General features: G+C 63.3%; 3 protein-coding genes across 3 annotated transcripts; all 3 read right to left on the reverse strand.

The window, feature by feature from the left end:
- Positions 1 to 108: 108 nt before the first annotated feature.
- Positions 109 to 5,818, reverse strand: LOXL4 (lysyl oxidase like 4). Its single transcript, XM_057380698.1, has 15 exons — positions 5,722 to 5,818; positions 4,890 to 5,194; positions 4,567 to 4,745; positions 4,222 to 4,433; positions 3,658 to 3,696; positions 3,321 to 3,537; positions 2,999 to 3,182; positions 2,579 to 2,733; positions 2,096 to 2,263; positions 1,740 to 1,902; positions 1,358 to 1,601; positions 975 to 1,090; positions 745 to 881; positions 444 to 555; positions 109 to 323 (listed from the first exon to the last, which is right to left on the reverse strand). Exons 2-15 carry the CDS (start codon positions 5,170 to 5,172, stop codon positions 253 to 255), a joined length of 2,280 nt encoding a protein of 759 aa, XP_057236681.1. The 5' UTR covers positions 5,173 to 5,194; positions 5,722 to 5,818; the 3' UTR covers positions 109 to 252.
- A 2,460-nt stretch (positions 5,819 to 8,278) lies between these two features.
- On the reverse strand, positions 8,279 to 12,835 carry PYROXD2 (pyridine nucleotide-disulphide oxidoreductase domain 2). The gene is made up of 16 exons (XM_057380712.1): positions 12,266 to 12,835; positions 11,859 to 11,878; positions 11,554 to 11,647; positions 11,401 to 11,474; positions 11,135 to 11,281; positions 10,838 to 10,991; positions 10,580 to 10,641; positions 10,370 to 10,467; positions 9,901 to 10,042; positions 9,674 to 9,808; positions 9,501 to 9,573; positions 9,244 to 9,400; positions 8,955 to 9,109; positions 8,747 to 8,853; positions 8,521 to 8,641; positions 8,279 to 8,417 (listed from the first exon to the last, which is right to left on the reverse strand). Exons 1-16 carry the CDS (start codon positions 12,429 to 12,431, stop codon positions 8,347 to 8,349), a joined length of 1,776 nt encoding a protein of 591 aa, XP_057236695.1. The 5' UTR covers positions 12,432 to 12,835; the 3' UTR covers positions 8,279 to 8,346.
- Positions 12,836 to 13,623: 788 nt separating this feature from the next.
- On the reverse strand, positions 13,624 to 18,443 carry HPS1 (HPS1 biogenesis of lysosomal organelles complex 3 subunit 1). Its single transcript, XM_057380723.1, has 18 exons — positions 18,271 to 18,443; positions 18,055 to 18,192; positions 17,846 to 17,988; positions 17,474 to 17,582; positions 17,114 to 17,274; positions 16,933 to 17,035; positions 16,729 to 16,833; positions 16,568 to 16,637; positions 16,396 to 16,463; positions 15,684 to 15,851; positions 15,433 to 15,609; positions 15,296 to 15,363; positions 15,042 to 15,164; positions 14,875 to 14,940; positions 14,533 to 14,677; positions 14,323 to 14,436; positions 14,102 to 14,184; positions 13,624 to 13,855 (listed from the first exon to the last, which is right to left on the reverse strand). The coding sequence occupies exons 1-18, from the start codon at positions 18,367 to 18,369 to the stop codon at positions 13,693 to 13,695; spliced, it is 2,103 nt and encodes a 700-aa protein (XP_057236706.1). The 5' UTR covers positions 18,370 to 18,443; the 3' UTR covers positions 13,624 to 13,692.
- Between the last annotated feature and the right edge of the window lie 165 nt (positions 18,444 to 18,608).

An 18,608-nucleotide genomic window follows, 5' to 3' on the forward strand; every position in this document is an offset into this window, starting at 1 on the left:
ATGGTACTTGGGCCACTCTTGCAAGTCCAGCTGGCAGCAGGGGACTGGGCACCCCAGGCACACCCTGCCACCCCTGGCGCTCATCTCCATCCTCCGCAGCATGGCGCTCATCTCCATCCTCCGCAGCAGCATCAATAAATACAAAAGTCTGCAAGTCCCTGAGCTCAGTCCAGTGCTGCCAGGGCACAGGGGCGGGGGCGTGGGAGTCAGACTGTCCTGTGGAGTTGCTGGGACCATGCCAACACTGAGGGTTCACACGAGGTTGTTGGCCAGGCGCTCCCGTCTCTCCAGATCGTTCACCACATCGGCACCGTAGGCATCACCTGGGGAGAGCGATGTTGTGGGTGGGTGGTGTATGGGGCGCAAGAAACTTACGGCACCCCCAGCCCCATCACTTCCCCCACTCTGCCTGCCACACTCCCTGTGCTCCTGTCCCTCCTTACTTGTGTGGCAGCCGTGCATCCAGACACGCTGCCCATCGTACTTGCACTGGCACCGCATCACGTTGTTGGAGAAGTCCGACTCGGCCACCTCATGCTTGGGGTTCACGACCACCTGGGGGGAGCAAGGGGCAGGGCTAAGGGCACCTCTGCTATGACCTGGCCAGACAGGGCYGGGGCATGCATGGTGGGGTACAGAGCAGCACCCGATATGCAGGGTGAGGGATGCTGTGGTGCTTATAGAGGGGAGACCTCAGCCCTGAGATCCAGTAGCTTGCTGTCCTCTACCCCTCCATCCCCATACCTGGAAGATGTAGCTGCCTGGTGGCACATCRGTGATGTCGATCCACTGGCAGTCGATGTCATGGCGGTAGGTGTCCCAGCACCCCACGCTCACCCCCTGCTCCCCAAAGTTGGCACAGGCGAAGCGTCGCTGCAGCCCTGCAGGAAGGAGGAGAGGTGAGGGAGGCACAGGCAGGGTCCTTTTGGGGAGCAGAATGGGGGGCTGTTGTCAGCTCTGCAGCCAGCACCTACCTTCGGGGCAGTTGGTGTCCTCCAAGCAAAAGCTGGCCTTGTGCCCCTCGGCCACCTTGGAGCCRTTGAGCGTCAGCAGATCGTAGTGGGTGAAGACCTCGATGCTGTGGAAGTGCCTGTGGGGACAGGGGCTGAGCGTGGGACTGGTGCCCGGCCAGGGAGCACGTGGCTGGCCCAGGCTGTCCTGGCAGGGGCTCCCGGCAGGGCAGCACCCAGGGACTCGGCAAATTACAACCTTGAAGCCAAATAAAGCCATAATGACAGGGCTGGCTCAGACGTTAATTACCCCGGGTGGGACAGCCTCTTGAGGACGGGTGCACCATGCCTTGCCTGGCCCCAGGAGGGGGCAGCTCCCTGCCAGCCCCTGCCTATGGGCCACTCACCGGTGGCACTGGTGCCATGTCCAGGCGTGTCGCCCCATCCTGGGTCGGAAATCGGCTCTTCCCARGTTGTGGATCTGGGAGGAGAAGCGAAGGAGGCGGCGGTGGCCATAGGGCCACTGCATGCTGTCAGCAGAGCGGGAGAGGCAGCGCTCCTCGTGGGCRCAGTACAGCAGCCCCAGGGGCCGGTCCTCCAGGTAGGCTGTCTCCTGCACCAGCTGGGCGTTCATCACCAGGTCTGGGGTGTCTGGCATGGAGAGGATCGGCAGGGATTGAGAAGAAGGTCCCCAGGCTGCACAGTACCCCCTACTTTCCAGGAGAAGGGGGTTCCCCTCTCCCAGCAGTTYCCCATGGGCTCCTGATAAGGTCACCCACTGCTACTCACGGGCAGTGCAGGTGACCCCCGCTGAGAAGCGTCCCCCGCCGCTGGGGCAGTGCACGGGGCCGTGGCGCTGGCACTGCTGGAGGGCCAGCTCGGTGCCGGCACAGCGCACCCCGCTCATCACAACCCGCGTGGCGTCGGGGCTGCCCGCCCAGTACCACGTCTCCTGAACAGAGGAGGAGCACAGTGCTTGGAGCAGTCCTTGCACCCCCTGGCAGCACCCACCTCTCCTGCCCTAACACTGCCACCAGGATTTGTCCCCTCGCTGTCCCATCCCCTCGCCCCTGACCATGCCATGCCCACGCTATCCATCCTGCAGGATCCCTGCAGTCCTGTTCCCAGGCCRGTACCCCGCTCACCTGGAGGGCATGGCTGGCAAAGCCCAGCCCCAGCTGCCTGCAGACCACCATGGCCTCGTTCAGGCCCCACTGTGCGCCACACACCGCACCCCACTGCAGCCGCCCCTGCACCGGCACCAGCACCTCCACCACRCCTTCCTCGGGGTTGCGGCCCCCGGCCAGCCGCACCTGTTGGCAAAGAGAGGCTGAATGCCAGAGAGCTGGAATGTAGTGCAGATCCCAGCTCTCCCACCCAGCCCTGGAATAGGACACATCCAGATGAACATCTCCCTCAGCTTCCCCTTCTCCTTTCCTCCCTACAAGACCACATTTGCCACTAGATCATCCTGCAGAACCCCATCAGGGTGCTTCTCTGTGTCTGCCCATCCTCGGGGTCACCCCAGGGMTGCTCTGACCATCCACACTGGGCACAGAGCTTGGGGAGCAGAGACTGTGCAATGGGGCTGGGGTTCAGCAGGCTCTGGGGAGGAGGCAGGGGCTCACCTGGCTCTTGAAGTCCRTGTGGGGCATGTGGCAGCGGACGGCAGCATCAGCCTCGTGCTGACACCCGCTCTGCGCAGCATCCTGGAAGCGGCACTCACCCAGGGAGCGCTCATGGCCAGTGCACCGTACATTGCTCATGTGGATGGGCCCCAGACCTWACACACAGGAAGGATCAGTGGTCTCGGCTCTGTGACCATCCTGGAATAGAACCCTCATCCCCCTTCCCCTGATCTGGGCATTCCCTTTTGGAGTGGGGCTGCCCATGGCAGAAGCAGACAGGGGAGAATCATCCCAGGGCAGGCTGGAGCTGCCTGAACATCCCAGGATTCTCYAGCAGGACACATTAAGCCAGCTGCTTTTCCCACCCTACCCCCGCAAGCCCAGAGGTTTCCCAAGCCCATGCTGTAACAGCTGCCTCACCTTGTCCCATCCGGGCTCCCAACAGGGCCTGCTTTGCCGTCCCGTAGCCCAGCTGCCGGCACACCACGCTGGCTGCAGSCAGGTCCCACTGCTTGTCACACACGGTGCCCCACTGCCCGTGGCGCAGCACCTCCACCCGGCCCTCGCCAGGATGGGTGCCCGCTCGCAGCCGCACTGGGAGCACCTGGGCACGGAGAGCAGCCAGTCAGCACCCCCAGGACACAGCCACCCCGTGCACAAGCGCAGATGGGGTGGCTGGCTGCTGCTCAGCTCTGGGACCCTCTCTCAGTGGCGGAGGGTGCGGGGCTCTGCAAGGGCTCACCTTTCCTGGGGCGGTCTTGTTCTTGCCCTTGCCCGTGCCCTTCTGGAAGGCAGGGCCAGGGATACAGCTGACGATGGCGTGCATGCCGTGGGGGCAGGCGTGCTGGCGAGGGGCTGGTGGGGCCACCTGCACAGGGCAGCGGGCCAGGTGGGGCTCTGAGCCCTGACACCGCACCGTGTGTACCCAGAAGCTGTTCTTCTGGCTGAGGCTCTTCAGGCTGCCGAGGGAGAGGAGCAGGGCCAGGGTCAGCTTGGGTGACAGACACTCCCCCACCCAACACATGTGCTGGGTACCCACACAAAGTACCCTGCCCACCCTGCCCAGGGCTGAGTCCTACCTGGAGTTGGGGTCCTTCAGCTTCCTGTTCCAGAGCTTTCTGTGGGTGCACAGAGCCAGGAAGTGAGGGAGCATCCTGACATTGCCCGACTCTGAACCCCCCAYCCCGTCATTTCTGCCCTTCCCGGCAGGAGCTGGAGACCCTACGGCTTGTCATGTTCTCTCCCCACTGGCAATTACTGTGCCAAGCCYGTCTGTACCGTGTGTCCCAGCGGGACTGTGTGACTCCTGGCACCGGCAGGGGCTCATTATGGGCTGTATTTATAGCCCCAGGCTGAGACGGAGGTGGAGGGACCAAGGGACACTTGCCTTTCCTCTCCTTTCTCCCACAGTTAGTCAGCCATGACTGGTGACCATTCCCACAKACCTCTGGATGCTGCTGAGCCCAACTCTGATCCCTATCAAATGCCCAAGAAGAGGATCCAGCATGGCCAGGCTATACTGTCACACCCACCCATATGTGCAGTCCTTCCCTGCCCGCTGCTCCAGTCCCYTGTCCCCTCAGAGTGTGCAGCCAGCCCCTGCCCCACATGTCCCGTGCCGTGCCCATGTCTCACGTCCGTACCGGTAGAAGCTGGTGTTGATGTGCTTCTCCCGAGGGAAGCCCAGCATCCCGCAGACCACGCGGCTGTTGTTCCTGGTCCAGCTGGCGTCGCACACCTGCCTCCAGCGCCCATTGTGCTTCACCTCCACAGCACCCTCTGTCACCGGCATGCTCAGCTTGGCCCGCGCCAGGATGGGCTTGAGCCGCACCTCCTCCAGGGTSAGCCCCGACACCTGCCACAGCGGGCGTGGGGTGGGCATGGGGCTCCAGCATGGAGGGCAGCCCAGGGGAAGGGTTAGAGGGACCTGCTCTGGTCGCCCTGGTGTACCCTGCCGGGCACGGGGAATGCCATGGGCCCCAACTCACCTCTCCCAGGTGGCCGGAGGTGGCAGCCTGGGGGGAGCTGCCAGGCAGGCGCTGTCCCGAGCACACCACGCCAGCATCCTCGCCATGGTGGCAGTCACTGACGCCCCAGCCATTGTGGACACACTCTGCCAGGGAGCCCTCGCTGCCCCCACACCGCACGTTGTCCAGCCAGATGGGGCCTGTGGACACAGCACCGTGGTCCCCATCCGGTGTGTCCCGCAAGCCGTCTGCACCCACAGCCCCGTGGGCAGGCTCCCATAAACAGCAGGAAGCACATCGCCCCCGACAGGACCCCCGCCCCCCATTTCCCACCTGCCCCCTACCTTCCCCTTGGCCGTAGGTGGCACTGTGGGTCCAGGTGATGGCCGCGGTGTAACCCAGCTGTCGGCAGGCGACGGTGGCCGCRTGGAAGTCGAAGCCGTCATCGCACACGGTGCCCCAGCGCCCCTGGTASAGCACCTCCAGCCGGCCCTCTCCGGCCGGCCCCCGGGGCCCCCCCAGCCGCAGCTGCACTGGGGCCAGCTCCTGCCTGCTGGGGGCCACCCCGCACAGCARCAGCAGCGACAGCAGCGACAGCACGTCACTTGCACCAGYTGGCATCACCATCGTGGTTTTGTGGCTGGGGTGCCTGTGGACAGCCCGACAATGAGCTCTTAGGGACCATGGCAGATTGGGGGTGCAGCTGCAGCCCCGCTGTGCCCCAGGAGCTGGGCAACGCTGGAGGGTTATTGTGCCCTCTCGCACTGTGGGGACATCCCTGTCCCTGTGCTGTGGGGGATGCATGGGCTGGTCCCTGCCATACTCACAGCACAYCCCATCTCAGGGCTCACCCCCAGCCCCACACCATCACCGGGTCACCCAGCCCTGACACAGCCGTGCAGGCACCGACAGCCATGCGCAGCCCCACGAACATTGCCCTGTGCTCTAGTTGGTTCCTGTCTGCCCCGTGCTTCGGGACAGGGGTGGGGACCACAGAGCCCASTTTTATCCTCCACCTGGATTCTCTAGAACACCAGGGCTCCTCCGCATCCTGCACACAGTCCGATCCCYATCACCTCACCTCTTCCCCCGCTCCTCACTCAGAGCATTGGTGGGATTGCGAACTCCCCTCCAGCTGCCCAGACCTCCCCTCCCGGCGCCACCCCCGGCACTCACCCTGGCAAGGGATGGCGATACGGCAGCGGTGCGGGACAGGCGGTGGCGAGGGACACTGGTGCCTCCCGCAGCGGTGTCTCCCGCGGCTTCTGCCTCCTGCCGGGCACCGCCTGCAGCCGCTTTTATGGTGCGGCGGGGTGGGCCGACCCGGGGGGGCCCCCCGCCTCCCCGCCTCTGGTCTGGAGCCCAGCCCTGCTCCCTGCCCACCCCCGGCCCTACTCTGCCACACTGCACACCGGGGAAACCTGBTCCTGCCCCAAACCCTGTCCTACCCCCAGCCGGGGGAATCTGAGCTACCCCGGATAGCCCCTATCTGCCGCGAGGATGGACCTCCCCCCAGCCCCAATGCCCTCGGTCAGGGATGCTCCCCCCGCACTGGGCTGTCCCCRAGCCAGGCAGAGCACGGGCTTTCTGGAGATGACGAACTGCTGTGCTGGGACACTCCTCGCACCTTCCCACTCACGCAGTGGTTCAAATGGGTACACGGGCAGAGGATGCCTGGAGGTGCTGCAGTGGGGTCAGCATTCGGGGGGGCACAGAGACTGCGGCAGCTGTGGGATGGTACCGTGAGCCCAGAGCACAGCTCTCCCAGGGCTTGGGGCATCACCTGCAACATCCCTGAACCTGGYTGGCTGTGAGGGTCCTCAGGCGTAGCCCCGCTCCGTGGGACGTGGAGACTGGGATATCCCCCCCCGCGACTTGCCCTGGGAGCAACCTCCGGCTTGGGGTGCCGCCAGTCCCCGGGGCACCCTGCTGCCCACACGCCCGCCGTGCCCCGCCGTGGGATGGGGATAAACAGGAAGCCCYGCGCCCTGGCCGTGCCCAGGGACCGGCCAGGAATGTGCCGGTGGCCACCGGGCTGTTTGTTTGGAGTCAAAGCAGCCGGATCCTGCCGGGAGGAGCCAGGATCAACACGGCCGGGAATAGCCCGTGAGCTCATCGCCACGTCTCGCAAGAGCCTCCAGCACCTCTGGGTGTGCAGGGATGCACAGCTCTGGACCCCATCGCAGGGGACCTTCATCCCAGCCCTCTGCCTTGGCCGGGATCAGGGCATGTGCTGAAGCCTCGGCTGGGATAGCTGTCCCTGGCCAGCCCCAGGATGGGAGCCACGGAAAGCCCCGGGGGGAAGGGCAGGGTTGGGGCCAGCAGTGGAGCCCGTGACTCATTCGTCTCGACGTTTTGGAACTCAATTGCTTAAGTGTGAGGCCAGGAGCTTCCCCCGAACTCCTCCCCCGGCAGATGCTGGCAGGGGCGCAGGGCGGGCGGGTTCTGGGTCCCGCTTTYAGCTCTACCTCTGCTCCTGGGGACAGCACGAAGAGACAAGTGAGGGAACTGGTGGGCTTGCTCACATCTGGGACYTGCCAGCCTCACCTCGCAGCAGTGCGGGCGCTATGTCCTGCTGCTCACGTGAACGTGGCAGGCTGTACGTGTCCCCTTTTGTCCTGAGGTGTCAGCCAATGAGCCCCTCATCTCCCTCGGGGCTCACTGGGTGCCAGCACCTGCAGCCCCGGRCAGGCAGCAATGGCAGCAGCCAAAAATACCCGGCCGGCAGCAGGGCAGCCCCGTGCGCGGGAAGCTGTGGGCGGCGGGCGGGCGTGCGGGGCTATTCTCAGAGGGCTGCGGGGCTATTCCTGGCCGGTCAATATTGATTCAGCCAGCTCAGGTGCAGCAGCGCACCCTGGCAGCACCGTATTTAGGGCCCGGCAGGAGGCGAGGCGGGCGGCTGAATCGGGAGCATTGTCTGGGGGAGGAAGAGGGCAGAGAGAGGATGTGAGCTCTGTAATCTGCAGCCAGCGGCTCCCGGCGGCAGCCCGGGTGAGGGGCACACCCCGGSCCTGCTGCGGCTGAGGAGTGGCCAGCACGGAACATCTGCCCTGAAGATGGAGGGACAGGGCCAGAACACGTGCAGGCAGCTTCCGTCGGGAATTAGGAGCATGTGTGAGGCACGAGGGGCAGCTGCCGCCAGCCCTGGCTCCTGTGGTTTCCGAGCTGCTGGGCACGTGTCACCCAGGGCTGGGGACTGAGGACAGCTGGGGACTCCGGGTACCAAAGCAGTTTCCAGGCAGCTCCCTGGCTACCAGTTTGCTCTAAGCCCCTTGGGATGGTCCAGACCTGCCCAGAGCTGGGTGGCTCCATAAAACAGCCCTGCATCAGCGAGCAGAGAAGAGGGTGAGGGGCTGTTTGTCCCTGTTTACTACTCTGAAACGTGCCTGTCCTCTCTGGCAGCACCCCCAAGGCTGCATCACCAGCAAGTGTGAATGGCACGGTGGGAGCTGCATGAATTGCTCAAGAAACACGTTGAGAGTGCTCATGACAGAGCCCGAGCCAGGGTTTATTTCCATGGGCACAGGCAGGGCCTGAGAGAGGCTTGCCATGTTCATGCAGGGTCCAGGAGCCACTGGGACGAGGCTGGGTTGTGGCAGGCTGGCAGCAGCCACCTGTTCAAGGTGACGATAGCAGCTGGGAGCACAAGGCACCCTCTCAGCCTGCACCCAGCTCTCGGGAGATGCTGCTGCCCTGAAGTGCTTGGGAAGCAAGTTTGGGATAGGCAGGGCTCTGCATGGGATCAATAGGGCTTGCTGCTGTCACAACCCTGTGTTGGTGAGGTCAGTGTCACCAATGTCATCAGAGGTGCCTGAAGTCTTTGATAGCCACTTGGGCAGCATTGCGTCCTGCTGCTCCCATCACTCCTCCTCCTGCAAGAAAGCAGAAATGGGGAATGGTGGTGCACCTCTTCCACATACCCCTTCCTTCCTCCTGCAGGTCCCCAGGAGGGTCCTGACTCCCAGCTCTGCTCACCCGGGTGGGCTCCACTTCCACACAGGTACAAGCCAGGGACTGGGGACCGGTAGCCAGAGTAGGATGGTGCTGGCCGGGCGAAGTACAGCTGGTCCAGAGACATCCCTCCATGGAAGATGTTCTGCCAACAGAGCTCTGTGTGAGCTGGCTGTGCCTAGCCCAGGCCTGTGTGCCCACCAGCRCTGGCACCAGAGGGAGGCTCAGAGTTGACACGCATGGTACCCACTCCACCGGGCAGCCCGAAGATCCTCTCCAGATCTGGTGGTGTCAGGATGTCCCTGCCAATGACGGATGCCTTGAACCCTGGGGCGTATTCTTCGATGCAGTCAAACACTAGAGAARGATGAAAGGGCTGCTGGTGGGCAGCCTGGGGGCACATGGCAGCAGCAGCTCYGCCCATGGGTGTTACTGGGGTCTGYGCCTGCTTTACGTACCCGTGTCTGCATAAGCATTTCTGGCCTGCTCATCCCAGGACTGACCACCTGCCAGCATGGATGGGGTGTACTGCGTGAAGAGGGACACGACGTGGCAGCCCTGCGGGGCCAGCCCTGGGTCCAGCGCTGAGGGAATGCAGAGCTCGATCATGGGCCTGGGGGAGCAGTACACCAGCTGGGCAGGCAGAGGGGGACCCAGCCACTCCATATATCTTTCCCCAGCATCCACTGCCATGACTGTCCCATCCCTTCGCCAGGGCACCAAAGGTGTGCCAGTGCAGGCTCCTACCTGCTGGAGGGGTGCCCGTGGGTGGCCTCAGTGAATGCCTGRTGCAGGAGGTGGGTGCCCTCGCAGTTGAGATGTATGGAGCACTGGTGGTGGGGCAGGGGCTGATTGTTGCGGCCATTGGGGGCGGCCAGGAAGCTGGGCAGCCGATCTACTGCCACTGGGCATGGGATGGGGAGATGGAGGAAGCGGAGTACAGCCTCTTGCACTGATGTTCCTCCAGCAGGGATGGCAGCAGAAGTGTCCATGTTGGTACCTACCATTGATCTTGGTGACAGGGGAGCGTGTGTCAACCTGTTGGATCCGCTGGACAAAATCCTTCGGCAGCTGCTCCTGGGGTGGGACACACTGCTGCAGAGGCTGGCTAGGAGGAGCAGTGTGGACGGCGGGGATTCCAACATGCCAAGACCCCACCAGCCCATGCACCCCGTACCTGAGGAGTGAGTTCCAGGAAGGTGATTTGGGGGGAGGCATTGGACAGCACCAGTTTGCTCCTCACCTCCGTTCCGTCCTGCAGCACGACACCCTGCGCCTGCCCATCCCTACCCAGCAGCACGTGGCACACTGCCTGGGCACATGTAGGGGACAAGATTTCACCAAGAGCATCGCTGCTGCCTGCAGGGGTGGCCAGGCAGCTCCCCTCTCCCAGACAGCCCATACCTTCTCAGCAAAGATGTGTGCTCCCCGGGCAGTCGCTGCGTGGGCGATGGCTTGGGACAGGGCTCCCATGCCACCTGCCACGTAGCCCCAGGCCCCGCGCCGTCCCTCCAGCTCACCCATGACGTGGTGCAACAGCACRTACCTGTGGTAGCAGGGCCCTGGGTTAGCTGCTGGCTGGGGGGATCGGTCTGTCCCCTGCATGGGCAGTGAGGATGGTGCCACAGCCCCCACAGGGGTGACCGTGCCAGCTCACAGAACGCCAACTCAGTTACGGGGAGCACACACCAGCCAGGACTCAGCCCGACTCGAGGACAGAGGTGTCCAAACAGCACAGCAATAGTGGGGGGCACTCACGAGAGCCAAATGGCAGGGATGGGGGCACTTGGTACTTGGGTGCAGCAGAGCCAAGCACCCGGCATGGCATGAGGAGACAGCGCAGACATGAGCCCCAGGGGGAAGGGACCCTCACCCGCTGCCCGGGGTGTGCGGGCTGGCCATGGCTCCAATCACAGCRTCAGTAGCCAGAGTTGCCTTCAGGGGTTCTGACTCAAACCAGTGATCCAGGATCTGGCCCAGGAGAAAGAGAGCATGCAGGTGTGGGGTGGGGAGCTGCTGCAGCACCGTGGCAGGCGGGAGGAGAGGCAGGGGGTGTTTCCACACCGCCACTGCCGGCACACACCTTGGAGATGGGGGCTGTGAGCACCTCGTAATAGCGGGGCAGCTGCCGCCCCAGTGCCAACCCTGGAGGAGAGGTGGTGTGAGACCTGCATGGCTGTGCCACTGCTRGGGCCCAGCTGGGTTTGGGGCTCARTCAGCAGGACCAAGCTGAGCAARCCAACCAGAGCCTGCCAGCCCAGCTGGAGAGCCTCTGCATCACCCAGTCCAGGTGCTGGCAAACACCCCTTGCCATTGGGGTTTCCYGGCATCCCAGATGTACCTGCCTGCAGCAAGGGCTTAAGGGTTCTCAGGTTCCTGAGCTGCTGGAGTAGGGAACCCTTCCCCAGGGCAGCTGTATCCACTGGAGGGGCATCCAGCAGTGGGTCAAGAGCTGACACCATGCGCCCCATGAACTCCTCATACTCAGGGTAAGCCTGCAAGGGGACAGAGCGGGGACAACATTGACTGCATCATGTTGGGTGCAATGGATATCCCACCCAGCAGCATCCCTGCCATTCCAGGGGCAGGGCAGCCCCTCGTGGATTTGGCTGTGCCATGTACATGTTGCTGGTGGTACCTGGGCATCCTTTTGGGAGAACTGAGCAATCTGCTGCTGAGTCTGAGCCATGTCATGTCCTAGCAGGAGGGAGCGAGGAGGGCTCCTGTCCTCCAGCAGGGGGGTGAAGGAATAGGGGTCCCGTGGGAGCACCCTCAGACCGTGCCGCTGCAAGACAGGGATGTCCCTGCTGCAGGACCCACTCTGCAGGGACAGCCTGGCCACAGTGTGCCCCTGCTTGCATGCTGGGAGCTGCCAGCAGCCCAGTAAAGTGTGGGTGCCAGTACCTGCAGCTCCAGCTCAGCATAGATTTGTGGTCGCAGCAGGCTGAGCAGATACGATGCCCGGGAGAACTTGAACCCTGGAAAACGTGGGCTGGTGGCGGATGTGCACCACCAGGGCTGGCCAGGGCCGGGGGGACAAGGGGCTGGCAGAGGTACCTGGCACGATCTCCTCCGTGACAGCCGCACCACCCAGTACGTGACGCTTCTCCAGCACAGCCGTGCGCAGCCCTGCCTGCTGCAGGTAGGCAGCCTGTGGGGAGCATGGCACACGCTGCCCATACCTCCAGCTGGGATGCCATTGTCCACCTGAGCACCCTCTCACACACGGGAGGGCCTGTGGSAGCCCCAGCCCCATGGACATTGCCACCAAAGCCCTCCCTTGCCCACAGCGCTGACCCTTCCCAGTCCCCTGCTGTCCCCTGTGGATGGAGGAGAGGCAGCACGCCACTCTTGGTACTCACTGCCACCAGCCCGTTGTGTCCTGCAAGAAGAGAGGGAGGTGTAGGACCCACAGCACAGGGCACCCTGCCATGCCTGGGCCATGGGGCTGTCACAGCCACCCCAATAACAGCTCTAGACACAGCTACAGGTGACAAGGAGCTTCCTCCCCAGCCCTACAGCCCTGGCACTAATTGTGTAGCGGAGGGGGACAGAAGCGCCCAAGGCAGATGCTTCAACAGTGCTCTGCATGCWGAGGGGCTGCAATTCGTGCCACACCCCAGAGTCCTCCCTGGCATGAGGAGCAGTCTGGGTGTCCAGCACCGCTGCGGTCCCCACCAGGCCACTGGTGTGCCGCCTGCCCTGGGGGGAGGGCAGATGGGGGTCCCCGCCGGCTCCCGCAGCTCGACTCGCTCCCTTGCTGCGTTACCTGCCCCGATCACCACCGCGTCGTACTCCCGCTGCAGCCGGGGTGCAGCCCCGCCATGGGCCGAGCGCGCTCCTGGTGGCCCCGAGCACAGATGCCAGCGGGAAGAGCAGACCCGATTCAGCCTTCCCCGGAGCCCGGCTGCCATCGCCCCACAGCGCCTGGCCATGGCTGCGCGGCTCCGGCAGCCTGGACTTTGCTTTCACGGCGGAACTTTTCCCAGGGCTTCCGGGCACGGSGAGGGGACGGGGGGGCCAGGGCAGGGAACGCCTTGAGGAGGCGGGAGGCTGGGCAGGACAGGGGAGCCGGGAGAGTGCTGGCCCCTGGGGCTGTCCCCAGCGAGGCACTGACCCTGGCACAGTTTTGCTGGGGGCTTGCAGCGGGGTGTGAGACAAGCCCCAGTGCTCAGACGGTGACAGATCCTGCCTGGGGCACAGCAGGATGCCCGAACTCCCCAGCCTGTACTCCAGGGAGATGCTGAGCAGGCAGGTGGGGCCTGAGAGCCCCCCTCCCCAAGGTCCTGTTCTGCTCCAGGGATGATCCAGAGGCACATGGCTGGGGTGATGACCCAAGCACTGCAGGACAGAGGGAGCTTGGCCCCTCCTTGAGCAGGCAGCCCCAAGCACAGCCCTGAAAACAGCAGGGAAAGGGGCAGCTTGGGGATGAACTTGGCTCTGAATCCAGCACTGTTGCTCAGCAGGGCAAATTCCAGCTCAGCAGGATGGGGCAAAGGCCCTGTCATGGTCCAGTGCTCCCTGAATCGCCATCCCCAGCTCCAGTGAGTGCATGGGAGCAACAAGGGGCAGTGGCTGCCCCACTCCCTCGGGGCTGGCCCCATTCCCAGCTGTACTTGAGGTTTGGACGTGCATTGATCCCAGACGTGCCTGGGAAACACATAAGCTGCCTAAGGATTTACTGGCTGTTCCTGCTAAGCTCAGACGTGTGCTAATTGGTGCCTGGCAGCCTGGGTGTGGGGAAGGGGGTGCAGGATGGGCTGCACCTCCCCAGAGCCTGCCAAACATCTGAGGGCCCTGCACCCCACATTTGGGAGTGAGGGGGAGGAGGGTGTACCATTGCTCCACTCAGGTTTGGCTACACTATCTTGATCTCTGGCCAAAGCCTGGCAGCAATGCCAAGCTAACATTATAAATCCTGCCCTGGAAATGCGCTTTTCAGCAAGATGGTGATTTGCCAACAACCTCTCAGTCCCACTCTACCCATCCCCAGAGGCTACCGGGTGGCAGTAAAAACCATGGGGAGCAGGAAAGGGCACAGTGCCAACCCTGACCAGGCTGGAGGTGGGAAGGTTGCTTGTCGCTGCCTGCAGGCACAATCCACAGCATGGCACACACACATTGAGAAAGCATCCCAGRCTCTGGGAACACCCACACACCCATTTTAATCCTGGCCCCAAGGTGGCTGGAGGCAGCTCAGAGCAGAGGGATGCGGGATGGCTCCCAGAGGCGCCGGGCCAAGTCGCAGGCCTGCTGCACCACGAGCTCGGAGGGGATGATGCCCAGGTGCACGGTCAGCAGCTCGTAGCACTTCACTACCTCTGCCGGGTGGTTCTTGCTGTAATAACGCAGCAGCTTCCTGGGGAGGAGAAGACAGGATGCAGCGCACACAGGCAACCCCTCTCTAACCACATTCCCTCTATAAAGTACTTTGCAAGGACACAGCAAAACCATGGCACTAGGCTGGTGCAACCCCAGTGACACCACAACACAGGTACTGCCCTGCAGTGACATCCTGGCATCACTCACAGGGACCCCTCACAGCCATCGGAGCCTTCCCAGCTTCGAGYCCTGGTGCCAAACCACAGGGCTGGCGACTGCTCACCTGTAGTAGTCCCCTGCCAGCATCCCAATGGGAGCAGAATCATCAGACAGCACTGGCACCTCCATYACCTCCAGCTTGTAGCCCTGGGGAGAAATGACAGCTGAGGGCAGGAGCTGGGATGGCACCACCCAGGAATCAGAGCTGGCTGTGCCTACAGGGAATTGCACCCTGAACCCTGCCSCAGGGAATGAGGGGCTCAGCCCCTTCCTGGCCCCACATACTATCTCATTCTCAAACCAGAGGAAGTAGGAGCAGCAGTAGTCGCCATCCTGCAGCATCAGAGTTGTGTAGCCCTTCTGTAGGTATCGCCGAGCCAGAGTGATCAGGGACCAGACCTGGRGGACAAGGGACACCTGAAGCCTGAGCAGAAACCCCTCCAACTGCCACCCTCTTCTGCGGTTCCCATCCCACACCTACCCCATGAGCAGTACCTTTCTCTTGATGAAGGTGGCCAGKGGACCCTTGCCCAGCTCTGAGCTGGATTTCTCTGTCACACTGAGCGATGGTGCCATCATTTGCCCTGCTGTGCGGTCCACATAGATGAAGTGCACCAGACCAGGAAAGTCCTCCAGGTATGTAGGATGGGTTAAGGGTGTCCAACAACTTTGGGCTGCCTTTCCAGGACAGCCCCTGAGCCTCGGGGAAACCAYCTTTGCCCACTACATTCCTCCCCTTGATCCCGGTGCCGGGGAACAGGGTCCCACTCCCACATCTGCTACCCCCTTGGGGCCACCCCCTTGCCGGGCTGGGTCCCCAGCTGTAGAGATGGGTATGACACCATGGTGATATTGCGCCKGCTCTTCACCAGCAGGAAGTCCCGCCAGTCCAGCAGCTTCTCCCTGCCGAGAAGAGGCACGGTGAAAGGMAACGATCCACAAACCTCAACACGGCTGAGCGTGGAGCAGCCCCCTGTGGATGCTGACCATCCCCATGCACTCACCTCATCAGCTTCTGAGCACGATCCCGCAGCCCCTGGGACAGGTTGTGGCCAGCAGAGGTCAGGAAGAGCTGGCGGTACACGGAGCAGAGCTGCCGCTTCACRTTGGCCACTGACTGCAGCAGCCTGAGACAGGAGACAGACAGTGCTGAGTTTGGGCACTGGGTACCCAGCACTGCAGGGACAGCTGCGCTGGCCCCCAGGCTGGGAAAGGTCCTTGCTTGTCCCAGAGATTTCCCTGGCTAAGCCCTACTCACTCCAGGGAGCTCCCAGGCTCACTCCGTGAGAATATCTTATTCTTGAAGTCCAACCAGGTGTTYTGCAACTAGAAAGATACAGGACTGTGTAAGGCTGTGGGGACAACACGAGAGGGTCCTCGTGTCCCCAGTCCCACCTGGATGTCCTGTCCACTCAGCTTCTTCACAAATTTGTCCATGCGCTGCCGCAGCTCAGCCAGGAACGGGTAGGAGCGTACGACTCCCACCTCTGGTCCCTCTTCCAGCTTCTTCTCCAGCACCAAGAAACCATCCAGCAGTTGGTACAAGGTGACGGCCACCTGGGTCATGGGGCCCTGCCAGGGAAGGGAGARGTGGGTCAGGCAGGACTCAGTCCAGCATAGCTTCCCTCTCCTCTGAGGCAGCTCACCTTGGTCAGCAGCACAAGGGAGATGCCTGGCCAGAGCGGGAGGCAGTGCATGGTGTGCGGCAGCAAGGGGCAGTAACCTTCCCGCAGGCTGGCATCCAGAAAGATCCTTCTGGGGTTTGAAGCTTCAGGGACCAGAGGCCCCAAGGTCTGCAGCAAGTCCTCTGCCATCTGGGTAGACAGGGGAGATGCTCAGTCCCCCGTGGGGATGAGACAGCCCACACCAAGGATGCTCTGAGGGATGCAGCAATGCCCTGAAAGCTACAACCAGGCATGATAAAACCATAGGAGCTGGAGGGGTCATATAGCAAAAGATCAGCAGTGAGGGAAGTTCCCAGGGATGCCAAAAGAGCAGCACAGAAGCCTGTTGCAAAGACAAACATTGCAAATGCCTTAAACCGAGGCCAGTGCTTGCTTTCAGTGCGTGAGGTGCTGCAGCATCCATCAGGGAAGCAGCCCAGAAAGCCCAACGGCAGCAGAGGGAGACACTGGACTGCTCTGAGGCAGCCCCGGTCCCACTCTGCTGACAGCTCATTGTAAGCAATGCCTCAGAGAGGGAGATCAGAGCTGTCACAGTTATGCACAACACAGGGGATGCAGGGCACCCACAGCTGCAGCACAGCAAGAGACGAGTGAGGAGGACCAGGAATCACAAAGAGTGGTCACAGGCTGGTGAGGTGTGGAGCTGGGAGGTGTTGCAGGACTCTCTGCTCACCTGGACATCTGCAGAGTCCACCTCCCCGAGGCTCAGCATCTCAGCGCCCTCTGACCAGCTCTCGCTGCCTGCAGAGGACACAGCAGGGCACCCTTTCAGTCCCCCTCACAGCCCCGGAGTCCCTGCAGGGCTGGGGGCGTGGGCCATGGCTGCTGCCCAGCTGGGCACTCACCTGTGCTGTGCCTACCTGGCGAGGGCTCAGGAGTGTAGTAGATCTCAGGCACAGAGAGATCATCTGTGTCCTGCCAGCAAAAACAGAGAGGTTGGTGATGGCAGCGATGCAGGTATCCCTTCCAGCATCCCACCCTGCAGCTCCTGATCTCAAGGACTCACTTGGTCATCCGAGTCCTTCTCCGCAGCTCCATGGGAGCCAGGGCCACTCACAGGGATGCTCTCACTTCTCTTGGGTTCCTGAGGGAGAACATTCCCTGCTGTGGGCTTTCAAAAAGAGGGAAGAAAAACTAAGCCCCAGCTATCAAGGCATCACCCCACAGGAGCACCCTGACCTGCTGCACCCCCAATCCTGCTCTGAAGCACCTGGGGGCCAAGCTCCTCCTCGGCACTCTGGCTGGGGTACAGGTCYTGAACCAGGAGGATGAGGACAAGCAGGTCGGCCGGACGGATGGAGCTGGCATTGCGGCTGCAGGCCAGAGAAGGAAAGGGTCAGCTGAGAGGACAAATCAGCCAGCCCGGGGGAGGGCGGTGGGGCTGGGTGCACCTGGAGTAGAAGGCCAGCAGCTTGGTGTGCACCAGGAGGAAGGCATGGCCCACTTCGTCACCGCCACGCTCGGGGCTGGTGTTGATGTACTGTACCACTTGTCGCTCCAGGAACTCGATGCACTGCTCACACAGCTGAGGATGGATCAGCCGCTCCACAGCCTGGGGTGCAGGAGCAGGGAAGGCTGCTGAGCGCCCTCAGAGCCAGCTTTGCAGCCCTAGGAGCAGGTCTGAGCTTGCACTGCWCYGGGGAGMTGCCCTGAAGTCCTTAGTCCAGTGYCTCTTCCCATGTCCTGGGACTCCATGCAGCCTCCCACCCCTGGAACACCCAAAAGCGAGGAACACCCCAGAGCACTGGTACCTCCACTGCAAAGCTCTGGTCCTCCTCCCGCAGGTGGCTGTAGGTCTCCAGCAGGCCCCGCAGCAGGCTCCACACACGCTCTCGCTGCTCCGAGTCAGCCGGCCGCAACCTGCAGCAGTCACAGTGTAAACTCATAGGTGGCTGTCACCTCCCTGGGTGGGAAGGACACACCAAAACCCAGCTTCCCGCGTGGGACAGACACATCAAAACCCAGCTGCAGCCCAGCAGATATGGGGTCCTGCTGCAAAGCAGGGGTCCCTTCCCTGCTTGGAGACACCCACTCCCAGCCCGCGGTGCTGCCTGAAGGCACCGCAGGRCAGCCACCCCAGCACCCCGGCACGCCAGCCTGTGCCGGTGGCCGTGCCCGCTCACTCYTTGCGGATGAGGTGTGACTCGAGCGTGACGAGGCCACAGTGAGCCTCCACCAAGCGCCGCAGCACGAAGAGCGTCCGGCGCAGGTCGTCCTCGCTTTGCGTCCCGTCGCCGTTCACTGCGATGTACAGGCAGTCCCCGAACTGCAACCGGCAGCGGGGTCAGGTGGGGACCGGCCAGGGGTCCCTGGTCCCCGGTGCCGGTCCTACCGTGTGCAGGACGTGGAGGTGCCGCCCGCCCTCGGTGGCGAAGCAGGTGTAGGTGTCGGAAAGCTTCTCCAGCAGCGCGGCGCAGGAGATGATGAGGGGGGCGAAGAGGGTGTTGAGGCTGTCCTCCAGCGCCGGGCCCTGCKCCACACGCTCCCGGTCAGCGCCCCGCACCCCGTGCTCCCGCACCCGCACCCGCGCCGCCCCGTCCCGCCCCACCTGCCCGGCGTGGGACGACCGCAGCCGGCGGAGGAAGGCGGCATCGGCCCAGTAGAAGAGCAGCTCGGCCGCGGTGCTGGCGATCAGGACGCAGCGCATGGCCCGTGGCGGAGCGGACACCGGGACCGGGGGCACCGGGACCGCGCGGCTCCACCCGCCCCGCGCCGCTTCCTGCTCCGCCGCGCGTGACCGCCGCGCCCACGCGAGCAGCGCCCCCGGCGGCCCGGCGCGGAACTGCACCGTGTGACACCGTGTGACCGCACCGCACCGTGTGACAGCGGCCCCGCACTGTGTGACAGCGACACCGCACCGTGTGACACCGGCACCGCACCGTGTGA

Source organism: Malurus melanocephalus, unplaced genomic scaffold (genome assembly GCF_030028575.1).
Source record: "Malurus melanocephalus ecotype Western Australia unplaced genomic scaffold, MMel_1.1 scaffold_12, whole genome shotgun sequence".
Classification (NCBI taxonomy): domain Eukaryota; kingdom Metazoa; phylum Chordata; class Aves; order Passeriformes; family Maluridae; genus Malurus; species Malurus melanocephalus.